At 36.8% G+C, this 20,407-nt stretch overlaps 5 protein-coding genes and 1 long non-coding RNA gene across 10 annotated transcripts in view; 1 reads left to right on the top strand and 5 right to left on the bottom strand.

Moving 5' to 3' along the window:
- LOC104704975 (probable sphingolipid transporter spinster homolog 3) overlaps nt 1–746 on the bottom strand; it is a 1,860-nt gene extending 1,114 nt beyond the window's left edge. Inside the window, exons 1-3 of the mRNA XM_019227157.1 lie at nt 420–746; nt 213–317; nt 29–104 (exon numbers count right to left, since the gene is read on the bottom strand). Of these exons, the coding sequence (XP_019082702.1) occupies nt 29–104; nt 213–317; nt 420–469 (231 nt within the window). The 5' untranslated portion in view covers nt 470–746. The remainder of the gene's footprint in view (nt 1–28; nt 105–212; nt 318–419) is intronic.
- On the bottom strand, nt 2,101–5,229 carry LOC104704974 (probable sphingolipid transporter spinster homolog 3). Of its 4 annotated transcripts, none has more exons than XM_019227932.1 (16): nt 4,985–5,229; nt 4,764–4,895; nt 4,571–4,672; nt 4,374–4,478; nt 4,191–4,266; nt 4,027–4,101; nt 3,847–3,949; nt 3,704–3,766; nt 3,531–3,618; nt 3,340–3,437; nt 3,170–3,246; nt 2,989–3,102; nt 2,797–2,916; nt 2,575–2,703; nt 2,416–2,494; nt 2,101–2,317 (listed from the first exon to the last, which is right to left on the bottom strand). In XM_019227932.1, exons 1-16 carry the CDS (start codon nt 5,107–5,109, stop codon nt 2,223–2,225), a joined length of 1,581 nt encoding a protein of 526 aa, XP_019083477.1. In that variant the 5' UTR covers nt 5,110–5,229; the 3' UTR covers nt 2,101–2,222. The 4 variants fall into 4 exon arrangements, with proteins under 4 accessions (XP_019083477.1, XP_019083478.1, XP_019083479.1 ...); XM_019227933.1 differs by having other exon boundaries at nt 3,170–3,219; XM_019227934.1 differs by having other exon boundaries at nt 4,764–4,916; nt 4,985–5,066.
- LOC104702808 (sialidase-like) lies at nt 5,406–9,102 on the bottom strand. The gene is made up of 9 exons (XM_010418727.2): nt 8,802–9,102; nt 8,257–8,309; nt 7,510–7,739; nt 7,299–7,416; nt 6,992–7,187; nt 6,127–6,890; nt 5,914–6,041; nt 5,745–5,831; nt 5,406–5,656 (listed from the first exon to the last, which is right to left on the bottom strand). Exons 2-9 carry the CDS (start codon nt 8,272–8,274, stop codon nt 5,557–5,559), a joined length of 1,641 nt encoding a protein of 546 aa, XP_010417029.1. The 5' UTR covers nt 8,275–8,309; nt 8,802–9,102; the 3' UTR covers nt 5,406–5,556.
- LOC104702807 (protein RMD5 homolog A-like) lies at nt 9,665–11,505 on the top strand. Of its 2 annotated transcripts, none has more exons than XM_010418726.2 (2): nt 9,665–9,788; nt 10,094–11,505. In XM_010418726.2, exon 2 carries the CDS (start codon nt 10,155–10,157, stop codon nt 11,325–11,327), a length of 1,173 nt encoding a protein of 390 aa, XP_010417028.1. In that variant the 5' UTR covers nt 9,665–9,788; nt 10,094–10,154; the 3' UTR covers nt 11,328–11,505. The 2 variants fall into 2 exon arrangements, with proteins under 2 accessions (XP_010417028.1, XP_010417027.1); XM_010418725.2 differs by having other exon boundaries at nt 9,667–9,788; nt 10,126–11,505.
- LOC104702806 lies at nt 12,728–13,470 on the bottom strand. Its single transcript, XR_754091.1, has 3 exons — nt 13,403–13,470; nt 13,020–13,066; nt 12,728–12,755 (listed from the first exon to the last, which is right to left on the bottom strand). It is a non-coding gene; the product is annotated as an uncharacterized LOC104702806 (long non-coding RNA).
- Nucleotides 15,888–18,307, bottom strand: LOC104702805. Its single transcript, XM_010418724.1, has 2 exons — nt 17,830–18,307; nt 15,888–17,737 (listed from the first exon to the last, which is right to left on the bottom strand). The coding sequence occupies exons 1-2, from the start codon at nt 18,229–18,231 to the stop codon at nt 16,067–16,069; spliced, it is 2,073 nt and encodes a 690-aa protein (XP_010417026.1). The 5' UTR covers nt 18,232–18,307; the 3' UTR covers nt 15,888–16,066.

The following is a 20,407-nucleotide window of genomic DNA, read 5'->3' as shown; positions in this document are numbered from 1 at the left end:
GTGCAAAACAAAAGATCAAACCGGAGACCTGTTTCTGAGGAGCATTATCATCTATAAATGGAGCTGCAAGACTAATGAAAGAAGCTTCACCTACACCAACGAACCTACGAGTAATGATAAAAGTATTTGCACCCAATGCCAACACGTTACATAATAAACAGTTAAACACCAAAATCAATCATATGGTGTAGAGAGAAAACAAAACAACTTACATACGGCATAAGACGATAAACCAAAAGGCAAAGGAACTGCCACAACCAAGAACTGCAACAGTCCAAACAGTTAAACCTACTCCAATAAGTCTAAAAGGATTGAAGCTGCACTAAAAACAAAACAAAAACACTTCAATAAGTGTAGACATTAGAAGAGGGAAACACAACAATTTAACAAACAAACAAACAAAAAGTTCTTCTGATCACCTTTTTGCCAATGAAGCAAATATTGGTGATGCAATAAGAAGCCCAACCATAAATGAAGATGACAATACACCATCTTCGAAATTACTTAGGAGCAGGAAATGATGAATAAAGTCCTGAAGAAACGGACAACTCCATTTTGGGGTGTGGCGATGTCAGGGGAAACCTCTCTCTGTTCTACTACCCGTTGCCTATGATCCGATGACATTGGTCTTGATGAGGACGGTCTCTGAGAATTTTGAATGGAGCTCTCTCCCGCCAACATGGAAGTTTTTTTTTGCAGTGAAGACTTAGAAGGCAAAGGTCTTGCCATGGCCGCTGTCCGCTGACCGACCAGTTTGTCGAGGAACCTGGTTTTTGGCTGCCTGAGGTTGCAGCCCTTTGTCGACTGCATTTGGAGTGCCTCAGATCAATATGGTGAGACTTCTCTTACCTTATTTTCTGACTGCAACTTTTTTTGGAAAAGCTCATCCAGTTAGTTCTTCAAGAAAAATGTTAATTTTGGTTTTGAAATTGAACCGCCCTAAACCGATTGGTTCGTCCATTGATTCAATGTCTTTGGTATTGTTTCTTTTTCCTTTTCTTTTTTGTTTATTTTCCTTTTTTTGTTTATTTTCCTTTATAACTAGACCGACAATTGTATATATATAAATAGTTGAAGATAAATTGTACACAAACAGAACAGGGCATTGAGATTACAGTATTAGGTTGTGTCTGGATGGATCCTCCTCACACAGAAATAGATCACACCGCCGGTAATAATAAATCAACAATGTTTGCGATTCGGGGATGTAGTCAATTGGAATCGAAGACGACGAGGAGCAATGAGACGGGGTAGTTATGGTACAGCAGCAACACTCTGGTTTTGATATCATCAAACTCTGCGCCTCCTCTGTTGACAGGATGGCCATCTTCTGGCAAGCACCCCGCCGGCCTCAAGGTCCTGATCACATTTTGGAGCTTTGGTATGCCGAGCTTTCCCTGACGCGACGCCAAGGAGCCGAGGGATGGTGGGAGGTTTGGGCCAACATTGAATGGTCTGGTGCTGTCCTCTCAGACTCGTCACATAGTGGCCTTAACTTGTTATACGCTGCTTCTGTCTATGCCTGAATTATTTCTCTCAAATCCTTAGTTTCTTAAGTTATTATTTTATATAGTTTTAGGTATCTTTTATGCGTGTGTTAGAGATTTTTTTATATACTAATTTGCAATTAAGCCAGAAAGGTGTCTTGAACATATATAATTGAGTGAAAAAGAGAGATAGTGATTCTTGAACTGAACTAAAACAAATCAGTTGCTCGCCAAATCTGTACGCACAAAACGTATTGTATGATTCATGCTGACAAGAGAATGCCTCGCGTGATGTTCTTCGCAATGGACAACATACCTCCGCTTCAAGAACTGACTTACCACTAGGAGTAATATCAAGAAGAAAGCTTGCTACTGTGGTTCTGCCGTATGTACCCATAGGCTCTATTGATGGATGGATTTGCCTTCAACTTTTTCTCCCTGTTTTTTCTTATTCAGTTCTTCTAGTTTTATGTTTGGTTTTCTCAAACTTTTTCTCCATTTTAATATTCAAATTCCTTTTGTTTCCCATCAGTTTATTTTACATTTTAGTCTTAGTTAGAGCTTGAATTTAAGTTTAAAACGTCTCTTTTAATGGAATTGTAGAATAGCGGAATATTTTATTTCATCCTTGTGAAAACTCTTTACCTGAATAGAAAAACAGAACATAATTTGGATCTGTACAAGACCCTAGTTAAATTTTTAATAGAGACAGATTCCTATTTAGCTTAAGTAGTATCATGGATTTACAATCGATTGTTCTTGCGTCCTCAGGCTCTCACTTCCAGTTTCTTCTTGATTATTAAATCGATCTACACTGTTTATGAATATCCCTAGCAAAAGCAAAAAAAAAATCGAACCAGTTCTTGATATGGACAAGAAAGCCTTTCATCTGTGATTATTCGAGCTCAAGGATTGAGATTTGTTTTACCTATAAACCATATTGCAGAGGCTAAGAACAGAATCGATGTAAGCATCAACGCGGTTTTTCTCCAACTGTTGATGTGATCCTGCATGCGTATACAACAATGGAGCATTTTAGCTTTGGGAAAGTTCTGAGTTTATTTTCTTCCAGGATTTGATATTTTACCTGAACGATACCGACAATAGGTGAAGAAGGAACATCGCCAAATATGTGAATTGCGACTGTGGAGATAGCCATTGATAATGGTCTTAAACTTGACTTCACACAATGCAAACACACATAATTCACTGGAGCCTGAAGAAGAAGAAGAAGAAAGATGAAGCTGTTCTTTATGAGCAGTTTACATTACAACAACAATACAATACTCTATCAGAGTTTACTCTTTACCTGTGTAGCGAACACAAGAAGCTCTCCTAAGGCAAAGATAGCGATGAAACCGTACAAACTCTTCAGGGTAAATGCAGTGAAGCATAATACCGCCCCGAGAAATGTTGCTCCGGATAAGAGCTGAATCCAAGAGTAAGAGATTAAAAAAAAACCGGCGTAATCCGAAAACTAGAAGAAAAGCTCTTTTATTACCTTAAAAGCATTTGGGATTGTAGCAGTGACACGATCAAGTACAAAGCCTCCTGATAATGTTCCAACGATCCCACAAATGATAGTTACAGCCCCGAAGATCATATCCGCGTTTCTCTGTCAAGTTACAGTTATTGTAATCTTTCATGAACATAAAAAGAGTAATGATGAATGACTGTTTTACCATCTTATAAATATTATAACCGGCCTTTGGTCCCCAATATGAGTATGCTCCTATAACAAAATTGTATGATACATAACCTGTTTAAGGCAAAGTGCATGTATCAATTCAACAAAGAATATCAAATAGTGTAAGAAGACGAATAGAAAAAGAAAGAGGAATACATTACTTACCTAAGACATTGACAACAAAGACCTTCTCTTTATACAGAACTTTCATGTCTTTTGCAAATCCAGTAAATGATTTCAAGACCGCATTCGCATAACTTAACCTACCACAGTTGAAATAAAGGTTTGACAAAAAAATATATAAGTATATGGAATAAAAGAGACCTCAAACCAAAGATACAATGAAAGCTACTCACTTGCTAGTTTCGATAGAGACCTTAAATTGATCATGCTCAATCTCATTACCAACCTGAAGACGATTGTTGTTTGTCAATGTCTCTAAGCCTGCAAAAGGAAAGTGTCACTGCACAATTGTATAATCCAGTGTACATTTACATTACCACCATAGAAGAGAGATTATAAAACTCACCAGCTGATGGAGTCATTACTTCAATTGATCTAACCGTCTTTATGGAATCAGTAGAAGGAAACCCTGTTTATTAATTTTCTCAGATCAATATTTTAACGGTTCATGCTTAATAGATATATCATAAGACAAGATTTGTTCCTAACCTTTTAACTGCAAAGGTTTCATTACAAAACCAAGAACAGAAAATGGAGCCATTAAAACAGCTTCACCCCAAAACGCGTACCGCCAACCAAAATGTTTCCCGACCTAAAAGCATCAAGAAGGAATCACACAATGCGACTCGTTTTCCTTAAGTGTCAAATTTGACAACAAATATAACTTACGTATCCGCCATAGACATAACCAAGAGCAACACCACTTGGTATACACATGTAAAACAGTCCAAGCCATGCAGCTTTCTGGGAAAAAAATGGTTAACAAACAAGCTTGTAAAGAATGGTGCATTTAGCTTCACGAGACGTGCAAAACAAAAGATCAAACCAGAGACCTGTTTCTGAGGAGCATTATCATCTATAAATGGAGCTGCAAGACTAATGAAAGAAGCTTCACCTACACCAACGAACCTACGAGTAATAATGAGAGTATTTGCATCCAATGCCAAAACGTTACATAATAATACACCAACACCAAAACCAATCATATGGTGTACAGAAAAAACAGAACAACTTACATACGGCATAAGACGATAAACCAAAAGGCAAAGGAACTGCCACAACCAAGAACTGCAACAGTCCAAACAGTTAAACCTACTCCAATAAGTCTAAATGGGTTGAAGCTGCACTAAAAACAAACAAAAACACTTTAATAAGTTTGAGACATTAAAAGAGGGAAACATAACAAACAAACAAAAAAAGTTCTTCTGATCACCTTTTTGCCAATGAAGCAAAGATTGGTGATGCAATAAGAAGTCCAAACATAAATGAAGATGACAATACACCGTCTTCGAAATTACTTAGGTTAAAATGTCCCCTAAAATACGCAACTTTTAGATCAAAACAGCTAAGTAAAAACAGAAGAATAAGTTAGAAAATGAGTAATCCATCAACTTTTAATATATTACTGGATTCCAGTTGCAAGAGTGCATTTTCCCTTGTCATTACAACTCCGGGTACTTCCATTGACACCATTGCTCGCTATCGCACCACGATCCATGTAGTTTAACAAGTTAATGGTGCAAAAGATCACCAGTAACCTGGAAAATGTTTTTTTGAGTCTATGTATGTTTCAGTGTCCAAACTCATCATAGAAACCAAAAAGGTAAGTAAAAAACAATATACATACCAAACGGGAGAGAGAAAAGAAGATTCGACGATTTCTATGCTTGCGAGAGGAGTTGATGAAGGAGAATAACAACTCAGCGGCGTCTCCGTCGCAGGCGGAAGACAATCTTCTTCTATGGTCACCATTTGATAAATTCAAACAAAGTTCTTAGCAAAAAGAAAAGCTAAGGACAAAGCATCACTGTAATCTTATTATTGGACTTGCAAAAAAAAAGTGAAATTTCATCCCAAAGGAGCTACACGTGAGTAAAGCAATATTCTTTTTCTCTCTTTGTTTCTTTTTCTTTATCATCCTCTCTTTGTTTTACCCAGCAAAAAAAAAGACAAGAATCAAGCTTTCACTAACTTGGGAGGTTTCCAGCAGATTCTTGAAGTGATGACCCCAATAAAGATAATATTACTAATTGTACAGTTCCAAGAACAAAAAAAGATCCATCATTTGAAAACAAGAGAAGAAAGGTTAAAACTCTTTTTTGCCTCAAGCGGCCAAAGAGATTTAAATGAGGTAACACTAAAAAAAAAAGATCTGAAGTCCTAAAAGAAGACAAAAGAGCAAAGGATTCTTCTAACTTTTTAACGGCTTAGCTTCCGATTCTTTCTCAGTCTATCTCTCCTTTCTTCTTCCTCTAAGAGTTGAAGTTCTCTTTCATCTTCCTCCCTTGCGATTCTTGCACTGCATTTAACAATTCAACATGAATCGTCGTTAAGGAATATCAAAGAAACCAATGAATGAAACTTGTGATCAAAATACTAATACGTACCTTCGTCTCTCTTCCTTTTGGATATCTTCAAAGCCTGCTTCCATGTTTATGTCATCGTCGTCATACCTAGAAAAACGCTTGCTGGGTCTGAAATGGAAACTCAAAACCCATATAAGTATCAGGAGACAAATTAGTAAATGGATTTGAGACTAGGAAGAGCAGTACTTACAACAACTGTCTAAGCATGTTGAATGCTTCTTCATCCTCCGACCTTGTTGCAGGCTTCTTCTTCTTCAGCAGCCTCCTATCATCTATATCACGCGAGGGAGGTCTCTTGGGCGCTGGTTTACTCATCATCTGTACATATTACTTGACAAATTAGTTGCCAGCTAGAGAAAAGACATAAGAGAGACGTGAAAGATCATGATCATGATCATGATACCTGGTGTTTCGAGGTAGGCACTGATTGTTTTGGTATCATTCGGGGTGTGGCGATCTCACGGGAAACCTTTCTCTGTTCTACTACCCGTTGCCTAGGATCCGATGACATTGGTCTTGATGAGGAAGGTCTCTGAGCATTTTGAATAGAACTCTTTCCCGCCAACATGGAGGGCCTTCTTTCCAGTGAAGTCTTCGAAGGCAAAGGTCTTCCCATGGCCGCTGACCGTCCAGGACCGACTCCATTGCTACTGCTCATCTGTTTCCTATGATCCACTGGCACTTTCGCAGGAGCTGGTCTTTGGGAATCTGATCTGGAATTTGGTTGGCCATTCCGGGTAGCTGATTGGCCATTACGATTAGCTGATTGACCATTCATTGTAGAACCTGAACCTGGTGGCCTCATGGGTGCTTGACGGTTTGTCGAGGGACCTGGTCTTTGGCTGCTTGAGGACGCAGCCCTTTGCTGCATTTGGCTACCAGCAGAAGGCGGTCTTGAATTTTGCATTTGGCTGCCTGAGGAAGAAGGTCTCCCTGTGACAGCTCTCGACTGCATTTGGCTGCCTGAGGAAGCCGGTCTTGAATGATTCATTTGGCTGCCTGAGGAAGCAGTTCTTGAATGATTCATTTGGCTACCAGAGGAAGAAGGTCTTGAATGTCCATTAGCTGAAACAGGTCTCTTCTCCTCACGAGGAGGACCGTGAGCAGTTCTACCATTGGTACCTGATGATTGTTTGGGCCTTGCTGATAATTGAGCAGATCGAGCCTCTTGAACATCAGCAAAAAACCTGTATAAGTTATCTCCATGAAAATGGTATGCTTTAAAGAACACAGAATAGCAAACAAGAATTTCAGAAGACACAACATACCAGAATTAGGAAATGAGCCACTTCGAGACAGAGATTCCTTCTTCGGAACAGGAAGCTCCGCATCATCGGAAAACAAAAACGAATAGTCTTGTGTATCCTTAAGAGTCTCAACTTTTCTTCTCACCTCATTCACAACTTTAGGCCGCTTCTCTTGTGATACATTCTTAGTGCTTGAACCTGAAACAGGTCTTTTCTTCTGCACCCCAAAAAAAAAAAACTCCATCAGCAAAAACATCATAAATGATAAAACAGAAAGAGGAACAGAGGTGATAAAACACAAAGAGGAACAGAGATCAAGTGCACATACCGTTTGACTTGAATTGGACATTTTAGCTGTCCGTAGCTCATTCTCTAGCAATGATTTGCTTTCTTGTATAACCCTTGAAGAAATAACAGGCTGCGAAGGACCAAAGAAAGAACCAAAGCTGCATAAAAAGATAAATTAGTAGATGATCATCAAAACACACTAGAATACTGTAATAATTAGGAAAAAAATGTAGTTAAGCCAGACCACATACTCGTTATAAGGAAGTTTTCTTCTTCTTTCCTGTGAAGACTGAGCGTTGACACTCCCTTTCCTCAGGTTCTTCCTCATTGTTTCCTTCAACTTTTCGCGCAATTCGAGATATTCCAATTCTTCCTTTGGAGGTTGTCTTTCTTCCTCTTCCTCCTCCTCATCATCTTCATACTCATCAAGGTCCTCATCACCGCTGTAATAGTCATCATATCCAGCTCTCTCATCAAGGTCCTGCAACGTAAACATATCGGAGTCATGTAAACGATGTGAGATCAATGTAGTACATGCGAATTCTAGGCCTGGGCATTCGGGTAACCGTTCGGGTTCGGGTGAACGGGTTTAGAAAAATAGAACCCATTGGATATTTCTAGATATATGGGTTCGGTTCGGTTTGGGTACTATCGAGTTCGGGTCGGTTTGGGTTATAAATTTTAGTACCCGAACTAACGGGTACCCGAAAAAATATAATTAAAATTATTTAAATTTAAATAAATTTAGTTAAATTTTGACTTAGTAACAAAATATTTTAGAAAATATCCCAAATGGGTACGGGGTATTACCCGAAACTACGGTATTAGAAAATAGAACCCAATAGGGTTTTATAGGCAAATCCATAACCAACCTAAACCCGGTTTTTCGGACCGGGTTCCGAGTTGGGTATTCAGGTACGGTTTTTATACCCAGGCCTAGTGAATTCGATGAAAGCACAGAAAGAAAGATTTAAAAAAAACACAATGGGTTTGCTTACCTCTTCATAACCATTCATCTTTGCGATAAAAGAGCCTACTAATTAGCAAATCCCTGCAAACAAAAAATAAACTCCATTGTTATCACCAAAGTTCCGATTTTTCAGATTGATAACAGTGAAAACATCTTTGATCGTATCAAAGAAATCAATTTCATAAACTTTTGACAAAAAAAAACACAAAAAGCCACAAAATCAATTCAATACCAAAAACTGTAGCAATCAAGATTAAACATTATACAAAATACAAAGAAAAATTACAAAATCGATCTTGTTTCTAGAAAATAATCTCAATTCAATCCAAAAACTGTAGCAATCGAGATCGAGCTTTTGACCAAAACACACAAAAAAAAAACCCAGAAAAATCGTGTGGATTCAATCAAATATATAGAAATCGAGATAGATTTATTGATATTAAAAAAAACACACACACACAGAAAACTCACAAAATCGATCACCAGATCTCAAATCTGATCGAAAACGGACTCGAAATCGTCGAATCTGATCGAAATTGGATCAGAAATCGATGAATCTGATAGAAAAATTACCTGGATTTGACCTGGAACCGATGAAACGCCGAGAAATCGATGAGATCTGACGAATCCGATGGAGAGAAAGAAAGCGAAACGATTGACGAGAAAGCATATAGATCTGTGAGAGAGAAGAGAGAAAGAGAGAAAAAAAAAAAAAAAGAGGAGATAAGGGGAAGGGTGCGCTCTCGTTTGGGCTTTTTAGGTTTTGAGGGGAATAAAGAGCAAGACAATGGAAACTCGAGGACTCAGATGAAAAAACTATTAGGTCTATTGCTATTATGCGCCATCTTCCTGCGCCTCTCACAATTCTTCTCTATCCCCTTGTTTGTATCCCATATCTCTCTTTAAATGGTAACAAATATTTATTTTTGTTTTTTTTTGCCTTATTTATGGATTCTTTTCTTTTTTTTGTTTGGTTGGTTGGCGAGAAAAAAAATTCGAAATCTTCATTTTTGGTAAAAAAAGAATGAGTGAATTTGAGGCATCTCCTCCTCCTACACCTATGTACAACTCATTTATTAAAAAGTAAAAATACAAATTACTCAATCTTACAAAGTTTTAAAACTTAGATTTTTTTTTTCCTCTTTTTCTTTATTGAATCTAAAATAAATAAGTTATATCATCTTTACACCTCTAGTTTTTAAAAAATATTTTTACTTTTTGACAANAAAAAAAAAAAAAAAAAAAAAAGTAAACGATATCACATTTATAGGCTAGCTAGTCTAATCTCTTTTTTATTACCTCCAAAACGTCGGCTTATTTATCAACATTTGGGTTTTTTAATCCGTAAGTGTGACTTGTGGGCCTTTTAGTTCGGCCCAAATAATTATTTCAAAGAAACGGATCAAATCCAACGGCTGAGACTCATCTTCAAGATCAAAGAGATGAGAAATGAAATAAATACTTTCAAAGAAAAGCTCTGAAGAAAATCGAAATCGGCGGCGAATTCATCTTTCTCCTTTTTTTTCCGGCGGTTATTATCTTCATCAGATTTTTTAACAGGTTCATCTCTCTCACTGAACATGTATTAGATTATCTATTTATATCTCTGACTTTGGTTTCTCTGATTCGCGAAATCGTCAAATTCTCTGGATTCGTTTTTGAGTTATGGATCTTTTGTTTCTTGGATCATTTGGTTGTATTGGATTATTTTAGATAAAGAGTAAGCGGAACTGTTTCGTATTGTATTTGATGTCTCGATCATTTGGATGATGATATATTGATTAATGATTGATTAGTCTCTTGCTTTATTCAGTGTTTATTGTGGATATGAATCTGTGTTTTTTTTTGCTTATTTGGTTGTGGAGAGTGTCTGAGACCTTTTCTTGTTGATCACTAGTGTGATTGAGATTAATCTTAGTTAAGAGAATGGAGCTAAAGACTGTGAGAGATGCGTTTGATCGTGTTACCAAAAAGCAGAAGCTTTGCTATAGCAAAACTCAGGAAGTTGTGGATAGATTATCTCAAGAAATCGACAAGGCGTTGAACACGATTCAGGAAGCACCCAGTGGCTCCTCAGATGATGATGAACCGCTTCATCACAAGTCCCTTGTTGCTGCTCTGAAGAAAACTTTTAAGGAGATTGCTCCTACCAAACAAGTGGAAGCCACTCAGAAGGAACTAAGTGGAGCTCTGAACAAATACCCTAAAGCTCTGGACAAAACTCTGAATCCAGACATAACGACGGCTTACAGAAACGTCGAGTTTGATCGTCATGCCCTTCACCAGGTAATAGCTGGTTTTTTCTACAGGCAAGGCATGTTCGACATTGGTGATAGTTTCATCTCCGAGTCTGGTGAGCCTGAGCCTGATTCTTCTGCTACAAAACCCTTCATGGAAATGCATAGGATTCTTGAAGCCATGAGAAAAAGAGATCTCGGACCAGCTCTTAAGTGGGTTGCCGCAAACTCTGACAAGCTAGAGCTAGCAAAGTCGGATCTCGAGTTGAAACTTCACAGCCTTCACTTCCTGGAAATAGCGCAAGACAAGGACACCAAAGAAGCTATCAACTACGCGAGGAAACACATCACTGCATATTCAGATAGATGTTTCCCAGAGATCCAGAAACTCATGGGCTCTCTTTTATGGAACAGAAACCTCGATAAATCCCCATACGCAGAGTTCCTCTCGCCCGCGTTATGGACCAACGCTGCCAAGGATCTAACCCAACAATACTGCAACCTACTCGGTGAATCATCAGAGAGTCCTTTAGTTGTAACACTTGCAGCTGGTTCAGAAGTTTTACCGACGTTTTTGAAATACTTGAACTTGCTGCCAGAGAAAAGGAAAGAATGGCAAACAATGGAGCAACTTCTTGTACCTGTGAAACTCCCTGAAGAGTATCGTTTCCACTCAGTCTTTGTCTGTCCTGTCTCTAAAGAACACTCGAGTGAAGATAATCCGCCGATGAGAATGAGTTGCGGTCATGTCATTTCCAACCAGACTATCAACAGGATGTCGAGGAATGGAGCAAAGTCGTTCAAGTGTCCTTATTGTCCAACAGAGGTAGATCCTTCCCAATGTAAACAGCTCTATTTTTAGAGTAGTACTCTTATAACTCTCTTTCACAACTTCTTATGCTACATTTCTTAAAGAAGTTAGAAAAAATGTTTGGGATCATGATCTTTTTGTCTCAATATGAGCTCTGTTTTTTAAAAAATCAATGATCTTTTTGTAGAAAAATGTTTGGGTTTGTGTATAAAAGTTATAGTTCTCTGTACACACGTATGGTCTTTTTTTCTCCTAGTCTTTGAACTTTGGATGACAGCACCAACTTTGAACCTTGCCAAGATAAAATCCTCGGTAAATTTGAACACTTGACTGTAAAACAAAGATCTACGGCCACATTCATCTTTCAAACGGATGTAGCCGACGCAAGGCCCAAGCTGAAGGTGTCAAAAGAATACAAATGTTACAACCCCAAGGCTCAAAGCTCTTGATGTTTGGAGAGAGCTTAATGATATTCATATGGCTAAAGTATATTATATTATAATAAATTAAAAAAGGTTATTAATTAAGATAATTATTTTAGACTCATTTTGTCCGGTTGATCATTTCAAAACTCTCCACTAACATAAATTTGTGAATTACTTTTTGCCTTTTGGTCTATACTAAATTTAATACTTGTCCGTGTATATATATACTAAATAACTAAGGATCTCTTGATACTTTAAAATGAAATTAAATCTTAAGACTTGTTTGTTTGGATATGACATGAACTTTTAGATATAGCCGTGCGTACCATTATTGCATCCCTTTAGTGGAACGCACCATCGCTATCCAAATTAAACGTACCAAAAACATATACTTCCCACTAAGTGAATAATTTGTTTTCGCCTTTTATTCTCTTTCTCACTGTTTGACCAGTGTTACATGATTTTTTTTCGAACTTCTAGAAGTTGGTACATAGTCGGGCGAATAAAATGAAAACAATTTAACCGACTTTAGTTTAAACCTCCATTATCTAAAAAGTTGCCATGTGTAAATATCTCATATCTTGGGTTGAACGTTCACATAACCAACTAGTAAATTATGGGGTTTCTCTACAAGAATTAGTCTATCTAAGAAGTTGAAAATCTTCTTTACTTAGTTTTGGATAAAACTACTCCAAGTATCTATCTAATGAGTTTATATGTTAATATATAGATATGACCGAAAAATCGATCTACCTAGGTGCTATTCGTTTCGTGATCTAGACGCAATATTTGGATTTAGTATCTGGACGCAGTATCTAGACGCAACATCCAGATATTGTTCGTTTGTGTTTTTGGTTTAATTCATCCAGAAATTGTATTTAGAACAAATTATGTTTGTTTTGTAATTTGGTATAGATATCTAGATACAATACATGAAAATAACCAAAATACCCTTCATTTTGTGGTTTAGTGATTTTGGTTATGTTTATAGTTAAATAATTTTTTTTATAAAATTTAAATAAACANGGCTTTGTTCATCACTCCATATTAGATTCTAAACCACAAATCAATCACAAATTACAAACCCATCACAAGATACATAAGACAAAGGCTAAACATAGATAGAGTATAAACACATAAAGCAATCACAAATCACAAACCCATCACAAGATACATAAGGCAAAGGCTAAACATAGTAGAGTATAAACACATAAAGCAATCACAAATCACAAAGACCATACTAACTACAACTGAAGACACATAAATCGGATCACAAATCACAAACATAAGTTGCAGAGAAGTAGAAGAGGATACTTACATCACTGCCTGGTACAGATGTCATCGTTTACTCTTTGATTGCACAATCTGCATTTGAAATAAGTAAAGTCACAAACCTCATTCATAGATAGCAAATCTCTTAAGAGCACAAGCTAAATCTCTTAAGAACACAAGCTAAATTCATTGTTTCATAAACACCCAAATGGAAAATATCATAGATAACACATCTCTTCAAAACCTCTAAGCTAAATCTCATGGTTTCATAAACACCCAAATGGAAAAAATCAGAGATAGCAAAATTCATAAGAACAAGAGCTCTATCTCATGGTTTCATAAACACCCAAGTGGAAAAAATCAACAGTTTGCTTCTGCTGCAACACGAATTGAAAAAAAAAATCAAACCATCAACAACAAAAGACTTACGAGTTCTGTGAGCTGGAGAATCGGAACCAGAGCTGCGAGCTTCTTCTATGGTGGAGAATCGAAACGAAGTTGTAAGCAATGGATTCANAGCATGTATTTTGTTTCTAAAATAACACCAAAAACGGCTTTGTTCATCACTCCATATTAGATTCTAAACCACAAATCAATCACAAATTACAAACCCATCACAAGATACATAAGACAAAGGCTAAACATAGATAGAGTATAAACACATAAAGCAATCACAAATCACAAACCCATCACAAGATACATAAGGCAAAGGTTAAACATAGTAGAGTATAAACACATAAAGCAATCACAAATCACAAAGACCATACTAACTACAACTGAAGACACATAAATCGGATCATAAATCACAAACATAAGTTGTAGAGAAGTAGAAGAGGATACTTACATCACTGCCTGGTTTAGATGTCATCGTTTATTCTTTGATTACACAATCTGCATTTGAAATAAGTAAAGTCACAAACCTCATTCATAGATAGCAAATCTCTTAAGAGCACAAGCTAAATCTCTTAAGAACACAAGCTAAATTCATTGTTTCATAAACACCCAAATGGAAAATATCATAGATAACACATCTCTTCAAAACCTCTAAGCTAAATCTCATGGTTTCATAAACACCCAAATGGAAAAAATCAGAGATAGCAAAATTCATAAGAACAAGAGCTCTATCTCATGGTTTCATAAACACCCAAGTGGAAAAAATCAACAGTTTGCTTCTGCTGCAACACGAATTGAAAAAAAAAATCAAACCATCAACAACAAAAGACTTACGAGTTCTGTGAGCTGGAGAATCGGAACCAGAGCTGCGAGCTTCTTCTATGGTGGAGAATCGAAACGAAGCTGCAAGCAATGGATTCGAGCAATGGTGGAGCTTCTACAATGGAGTCGAGGTCTTGTGGTTGGAGAACGAAACAGAGCTCGTACAATAGAGTCGAGCTTCGAGAGAGAATTTAGGGTTTGTAAATGTTAGAATTTATGGGAATTAAAATTAGGGGTATTTTAGTCATTTATAATGTTTGGATGAGTTTACTGTAGCCAAACTCTCACAAAAATCTCATCCAGAATTTCAAATTTTTTTGGATGAGTTTTTAAAACGAATCCAGATATTACATTTAGTTCATTTCTTAATTATGACTAAACAAACAATAACCTATATCTGCATCTAAATACTGCATCTAACACATCAAAGGAACAGCACCTAGTGAATTTTTCTAAACAAGTATCTATAGCGATTAATTGCTATATACAATTGCGAAAATATGATGATGATGATGCATCTTGTGCGTAACGCAAAGGGACACTCATACGAGAGGTGACATTAACAATCATAGTACTACTATATGAATTATCATTTGAAAAGCCTATAAAGAGACAAACAGGCAAACAAAAAAGAGACAAATTCCGCCGTTAAAATGATATCCTCAAATTAGCACTGCAATCATATTAATAAGGTTTCTCCATAGAATTGTGTTATTTCTAGTTTATTGTATTGCTTATAAAATAATTTGTTGACCATCGAGTTTTTGGATACAACGAATTTAATTAGTGTGTAGCCGCGAAAAGGCTACATCTCGATTTTTGACTACATTTTAGTATTTATAATGTACTACCCATTATGAAGAAGTACACATAGAATATATGCTCTGGCTAAAAGTTTAACTTTACATAATTATTAAAGCAAAACAATATTAAAATTCTTATTATAAAAAGTAATTAAGTGAAAAAGAAAATATAATATCATGTTCATGATTAATGAATGTTAAAAACCATTTTAAATGCCTACAAGATTACAACAAACACGAAAGGAATTGTAGAGCTCTACTTGTATTTCATTCAAAGGAAATCACCTATTCATTCCACATTGATGTTTAATCATTTACTACATGTCGTCTTTCTCAAAAGCTTGTAAGATTTAGCATTTGATGTTTCATACTTGTACATTATAATCATGTTGTTCTTGTATTCATCTTCTTAAAATTTCTAGTATCAAAATTCAAAAAGCACAAATGTTTTGTAGTCATCATCACATTGCTAATAAAAACTATACATCCATTGCTTCTGCTATTACAAAATTATATATGATGATAGGATATCTTGAAAATTGATTGAGAGATACATTTAGTATGTTTATCCCAAAAGAATAAAAATGGTGTCTCATAGATAGAAATAGTTCATTGTATTATATTATACTCCTTCCGTTTCAAAATATAAGATGTTTTGAGTGAAAGCACGCAGATTAATAAATAACCACTTTAAAAAAGTTCAACAAATCATAAATAAGACCGCATAAAATAAATAATAAGAAAATATAAAAGTAATCTAAAAGTTACTTAAAAGTTGAAAACATCTTATATTATGAAACAAAGAAAAACCTCTAAAACATCATATATTATGAAACGGAGGGAGTATGTGATTTTTTAAACTGATTAGGTAAAAAACCTAATGCAACGTCCCTAAAAATTTGTATAATCAACTTTAAGGTGAGAAATGTATCACATAATTGACTCAATTGTATAAAATATCTATTCCAAACTTATTATTTATGCACCACACTATTTGTTTGTATCAGATCATTACACAAAGTTCTTAACCTAAATAATCCAAGGAAAATATATTTATAATAATTATTTTAAAAAACTAGAATCTAGCGTTTTCGAACCCATGCAAGTCACTGACTCTGTTCATATGTTTCCTCACCATCGCCACTTTAGCTAACCTCTCCGCCGCTTTCCAAGCCGACGTCGGAGTAAGTGACTCCAAACTCTCCGATGTCGCCACGTGTCTTCCTCTCAGACCGTTAAGATCCGCTAGCTCAGCATCCAAGCCACGTATGCACACATCGCTCGTGCTCAAACCGTGCTGCACAAGCAAAGCTCTAGCTGAGGTCAGCAGTCTCTGAGCTCCCGAGTAATGGTTACGCTCTATCAGCCGACGAGACTCCGCCACGGCTCGAGTGCTTACGTGGAGGTTTCGGAGCCGTGAGATGTTAGGATTTGTTGATGATTGTACGGTTATTGGAGTGGGTATTAAAAGCGCGCGATCTTCGGGGTTTCTTGTTTGTTGAGTTGTTGGGTCCACGTAACGAGATCGAACGGTCATGATTTTGTGAGATCTACTACCGGTTAAGGAACTGTTAACCGGTAATTTGATTTCAACCAGCAACGCTCTTTCTTCCTCCGCGTACATATCACCTAACCGGATTAAACCGGTTCCAAGCCAAGCGGGTCGACCCATAAGGGAGTAAACAGAAGTGATCTCTCCTTGACCCGACCCGGAAACTAACCCGAGCTCTAACCCGAGATCTTGAACCGACAAACTCAAGTAACCGTTGATGCTCCTTGCAAACGCGTCCTCGGGAAACGCGCGGTTAAACCATATGGTGTGCACGGGAATTTTAGAATGGGCTAATTGGGCCGCTTGATGGGCTTGACGGTCCGTTAAAACGAAGACGGTGGTAAAAGGGTTTTGCACCCGGCGATCCTCTAACACCTTAACCGCTTTCTTCAACGCGTCGTTCACACTCATCCCTTCTCCGGCGACGGAGCCTGGAACGGTGACGATATCCACGATCCTCCGCGCAGATCTTCTCCCGTTCGCCGTCATCCTCCGTAGCGGCGATAACCGTTTCGAGCTCGACGAAAACGCGACGATCGACAAACGATCCGTATCCCTCAGACTCGAAATCACAATCCTCATCGTCCGCTTCATCGTCTCCAATTTCTCACCGGAATTTCTCCCGCTCACGTCTAAAACAGTTACCAAATCCACCGGAGCTCTACGCGCAGATCCACGCGCCGTCGGAAAGGGCGGCGATTTCACCTTCATGACCACAGAGAAAGTCTCGTAGCCTTTACCCGACGCAACGACGGCAGATTCCGGTGAGAGCTTAACGTCGATGTTACGATCCGTCAACAATTTCGCCGTTAAAGGTGACGGAGTACTAACGGAGAATCCACTGAACTCACCGTCTTCGTTTTCGTCGGATTCGAGTATGGTGTGGAATCCGGCGGGAGATATCGGAGATGAAATCAAAGCTTCGTCGTCGTTGTAAACTCTGAGAAACTTGTTCTTGTTGTTGTTGTTCTTAATTTCCGGTTTGATTTGAGATTCCGGTTTAGCGTGATTTAGAATCTCAGATCCGCAAACCGGACAAGAAGCAAGCCGGTTAAGATTCGCGGCGGCGCGTGAGGTAACGCAAGGAAAATGAAACGTGTGGGAACACTCCGCCTTGAAAATCGCCGTGCCTTGGCCTGACTTCACACTCTGTAAACAGATTCCACATTTGTTGCTGCTGCTACCACCACTACTCTGCTCAAAACCCAAACTCAAAACAATTAGCTAAAATCAAAAAGATTAAAAAAAATCAAAAATTACAAAAATTAATTAAAAGTTGTTCTTACTTTGTTGAATCGGAGTTTGGATTTGAGAAGGGAGAAGCTCGCCGGAGAGAGAGGAGAAGAAGAAGAAGGTGTAAAAAGAGAGACGAGGCTTCTGTTTCTCTGGGTTGTGGTAAACTCTCCGGTGGTGGTGGTTTTGCACTTAAGCTTGGGAGTTCCGGGAAGAGACGGAGTAGGGGTGGCGACGGAGGTGGCTGATGAAGTACGACAACGGAGGCTGTAAGTCCCTGTGTTGGATGAATCAGAACGAGGAGTGGAAGGAGTTGAAAAAAAACCAAACCGAGAAGTTGATTTGTGGCGGAAACGATGAGTCTCCGGTGAATCATCATCGTCGACGTCGTTGTTGTATTGGGTAGTTTCTTTGGGTATATAAGTGCAAAAAGCTCTTCTCCAGCCGTTTATCATATTTTGTTGTTGTTAGAGAGACTGAGATTTTTTTGGTTATCTGATAAAAAAGAAACAGAAGATTATAAAGAAGAAACTGAGAATTTGCAGAGAGAGAGAGAGAGAGAGATGGTGGGAGGAGAGGTTGAATTTTAAAAAGGTGTATTTTTTTTTTTTTTTTCAATTATAGTGGAAGATTTGGATATTGGGATTATCTTTGATATTTTATTTTATAGATTTATAAAAATTGACTGACCAGCTAAAAGCTGTAACTTTTTTTCAAAGTTACTACTACATTTGTGTAATTACTTTTTTTTTTTCTTTCTCTAGCTAAGGTTAATTATAAGTAAATGATTGATTTCGGTATTGATCTTTGTAAAACATGAACTGATGGGCTTTATCCCCCACTGATATTTTTAACCTTTTTAAGAGAAAATAAAACAGCTTGTTTAGCACCTAATTATATTTCTTTTATCCCCCACTGATATTTTTTAACCTTTTAAGAGATAAAGCAGCTTGTTTAGCACCAAAGTCTTAATATATGAAAATAAAACAGTTATAATTTTAAACTTATGGGCTACAGCCTACACAAGCTGATACTAAAACCAATTTAAAATAGGGTATGTGTGCTAAATATCTCTCTTAATTATGTTTTTTTTTTTACAAATATTTATCAATATGCGACTGTTAGTTTATTCGATAATGGTATATGTAATAAAACTACAACAAATATATATATAAACACATGCATGAACTATATTCGGTAACATCATGCAAATAATTTGTTTCTCTTATATCTTATATGCTGTATTTAATTTCTAAATAACTAATAGATTAATTAATAACTCCGAAATATACTAATGAAGCTTGTTTAGCTTCTAATCTTAAAACTAAGAAGATAAAATATATACAAGATTGTTTTAGGCTCCGAATAGCAAATTTTGCTAATTTTGTTTTCAAATCACACTCAAATCATTTGGTCATTCAAAAATATGATATAACCGCATCGCATCTAAGTCACGTACGTCTCTATTCACGATTCTAACTAATCTCTTGTTTTTTTTATCACATTGTTCTCACTTTCAATTCCCAATCTCACCTCACCCGGAAGATATTATCATTCATTCGAAGCTTTAATAAAACGAACAGTTGACGAATCATACTTGTGTTTGACAAAAANTAAAAAAAAAAAAAAAAAAAACACCTACCGATCCGATCAGTCTAGTTTCGTAGCTGGTAAGAGAAAAAAAACTCACAATTTTCGATTTCGTAAAAGTCCCGTCTCATGTAGAATAGGAGAATCATGTGTTACATTTGACCGTTTTTTGTAAAACACTGTTGGATCTTTGACGGAATTAAATGTTAGTAGATGGGCAAATATATATGATTGGGTTAATACAGTGCAGTGAATGTATAAATGCATTATGCATAGATCGATAGATAGAGATAGATTACTTGATTATTGGATCGGTGGTCTATGGATGTGAGCCATTTCACTTGTTTATTATCATCGATCCATGTAAAACATTTAATGTTCGAATCAAGTGTTGATCCGATAAGCCATCACCTGGTGAACAGATAAATAAAAATAAAAATAGACATGTTGCCACCACCATAACAATACCCCAACTACATTTGTTCAGATCTTTATTATTTGCTGCTAGCTATATATAATGCTGAAACTGAGGTAATACTAGTAACGTATTGTAGTACAGTAATGATAATAACGGTAGATGCAGTAAATAAATGTTAAAGCCTTATAGGTGATGAATGAATGGTCTATTATTATTATTTTTCCCCCCAACACAACTAATTTGCTATGCACAACTAACTCATGGTAGTCTTAGTTTAATGGTTGAAAAACAACAATTGGATTCGGAGACTGTAATTTTAGTTATTCTACTGTAATTGCTGCTGCCTGTTATGCTGAAACAGAGGTAATCTTAGTGAAAATAATACGTACAAAATTGTCTATATAATTCTGAATAAAAGTTTTAAAAAACTTGTATGTGTAAAAAGGTGAAAACTACAAAGTAAAACTCTGTAAAGATAGGGTACACGAGTTTGTTATTGTCGACAAAAGGGTACACAAATAAATAAATCAAAAAGCAATTCTAAAATACAAATCTCCAAAGGACATAAGTGTTACTATCATATAAAAACAAAAGTCGACCTACGACTTATAAAAATCATCAAT

This window comes from Camelina sativa, chromosome 7 (assembly GCF_000633955.1).
Source record: "Camelina sativa cultivar DH55 chromosome 7, Cs, whole genome shotgun sequence".
Taxonomy (NCBI): Eukaryota; Viridiplantae; Streptophyta; class Magnoliopsida; order Brassicales; family Brassicaceae; genus Camelina; species Camelina sativa.
This window is presented reverse-complemented; position numbering and strand designations above follow the sequence as displayed.

Bases quoted from the DNA above. Each gene is read 5' to 3' on its own strand.
- LOC104704974 (XM_019227932.1), bottom strand. From the start codon at position 5,109: ATGGTGACCATAGAAGAAGATTGTCTTCCGCCTGCGACGGAGACGCCG. The intron at 2,704-2,796 runs GTAAAGAGTAAA...CTTCTTCTTCAG, and splicing joins TTCTTGTGTTCGCTACACAG to GCTCCAGTGAATTATGTGTG. The intron at 2,318-2,415 runs GTAAAACAAATC...TGCTTTTGCTAG, and splicing joins CTCTGCAATATGGTTTATAG to GGATATTCATAAACAGTGTA.
- LOC104702808 (XM_010418727.2), bottom strand. The intron at 6,042-6,126 runs GTATCATGATCA...TAATATGTACAG, and splicing joins TGCCTACCTCGAAACACCAG to ATGATGAGTAAACCAGCGCC. The intron at 5,832-5,913 runs GTAAGTACTGCT...TTTCCATTTCAG, and splicing joins AACATGCTTAGACAGTTGTT to ACCCAGCAAGCGTTTTTCTA.
- LOC104702807 (XM_010418726.2), top strand. From the start codon at position 10,155: ATGGAGCTAAAGACTGTGAGAGATGCGTTTGATCGTGTTACCAAAAAG.
- LOC104702805 (XM_010418724.1), bottom strand. From the start codon at position 18,231: ATGATAAACGGCTGGAGAAGAGCTTTTTGCACTTATATACCCAAAGAA. The intron at 17,738-17,829 runs GTAAGAACAACT...GGTTTTGAGCAG, and splicing joins CCAAACTCCGATTCAACAAA to AGTAGTGGTGGTAGCAGCAG.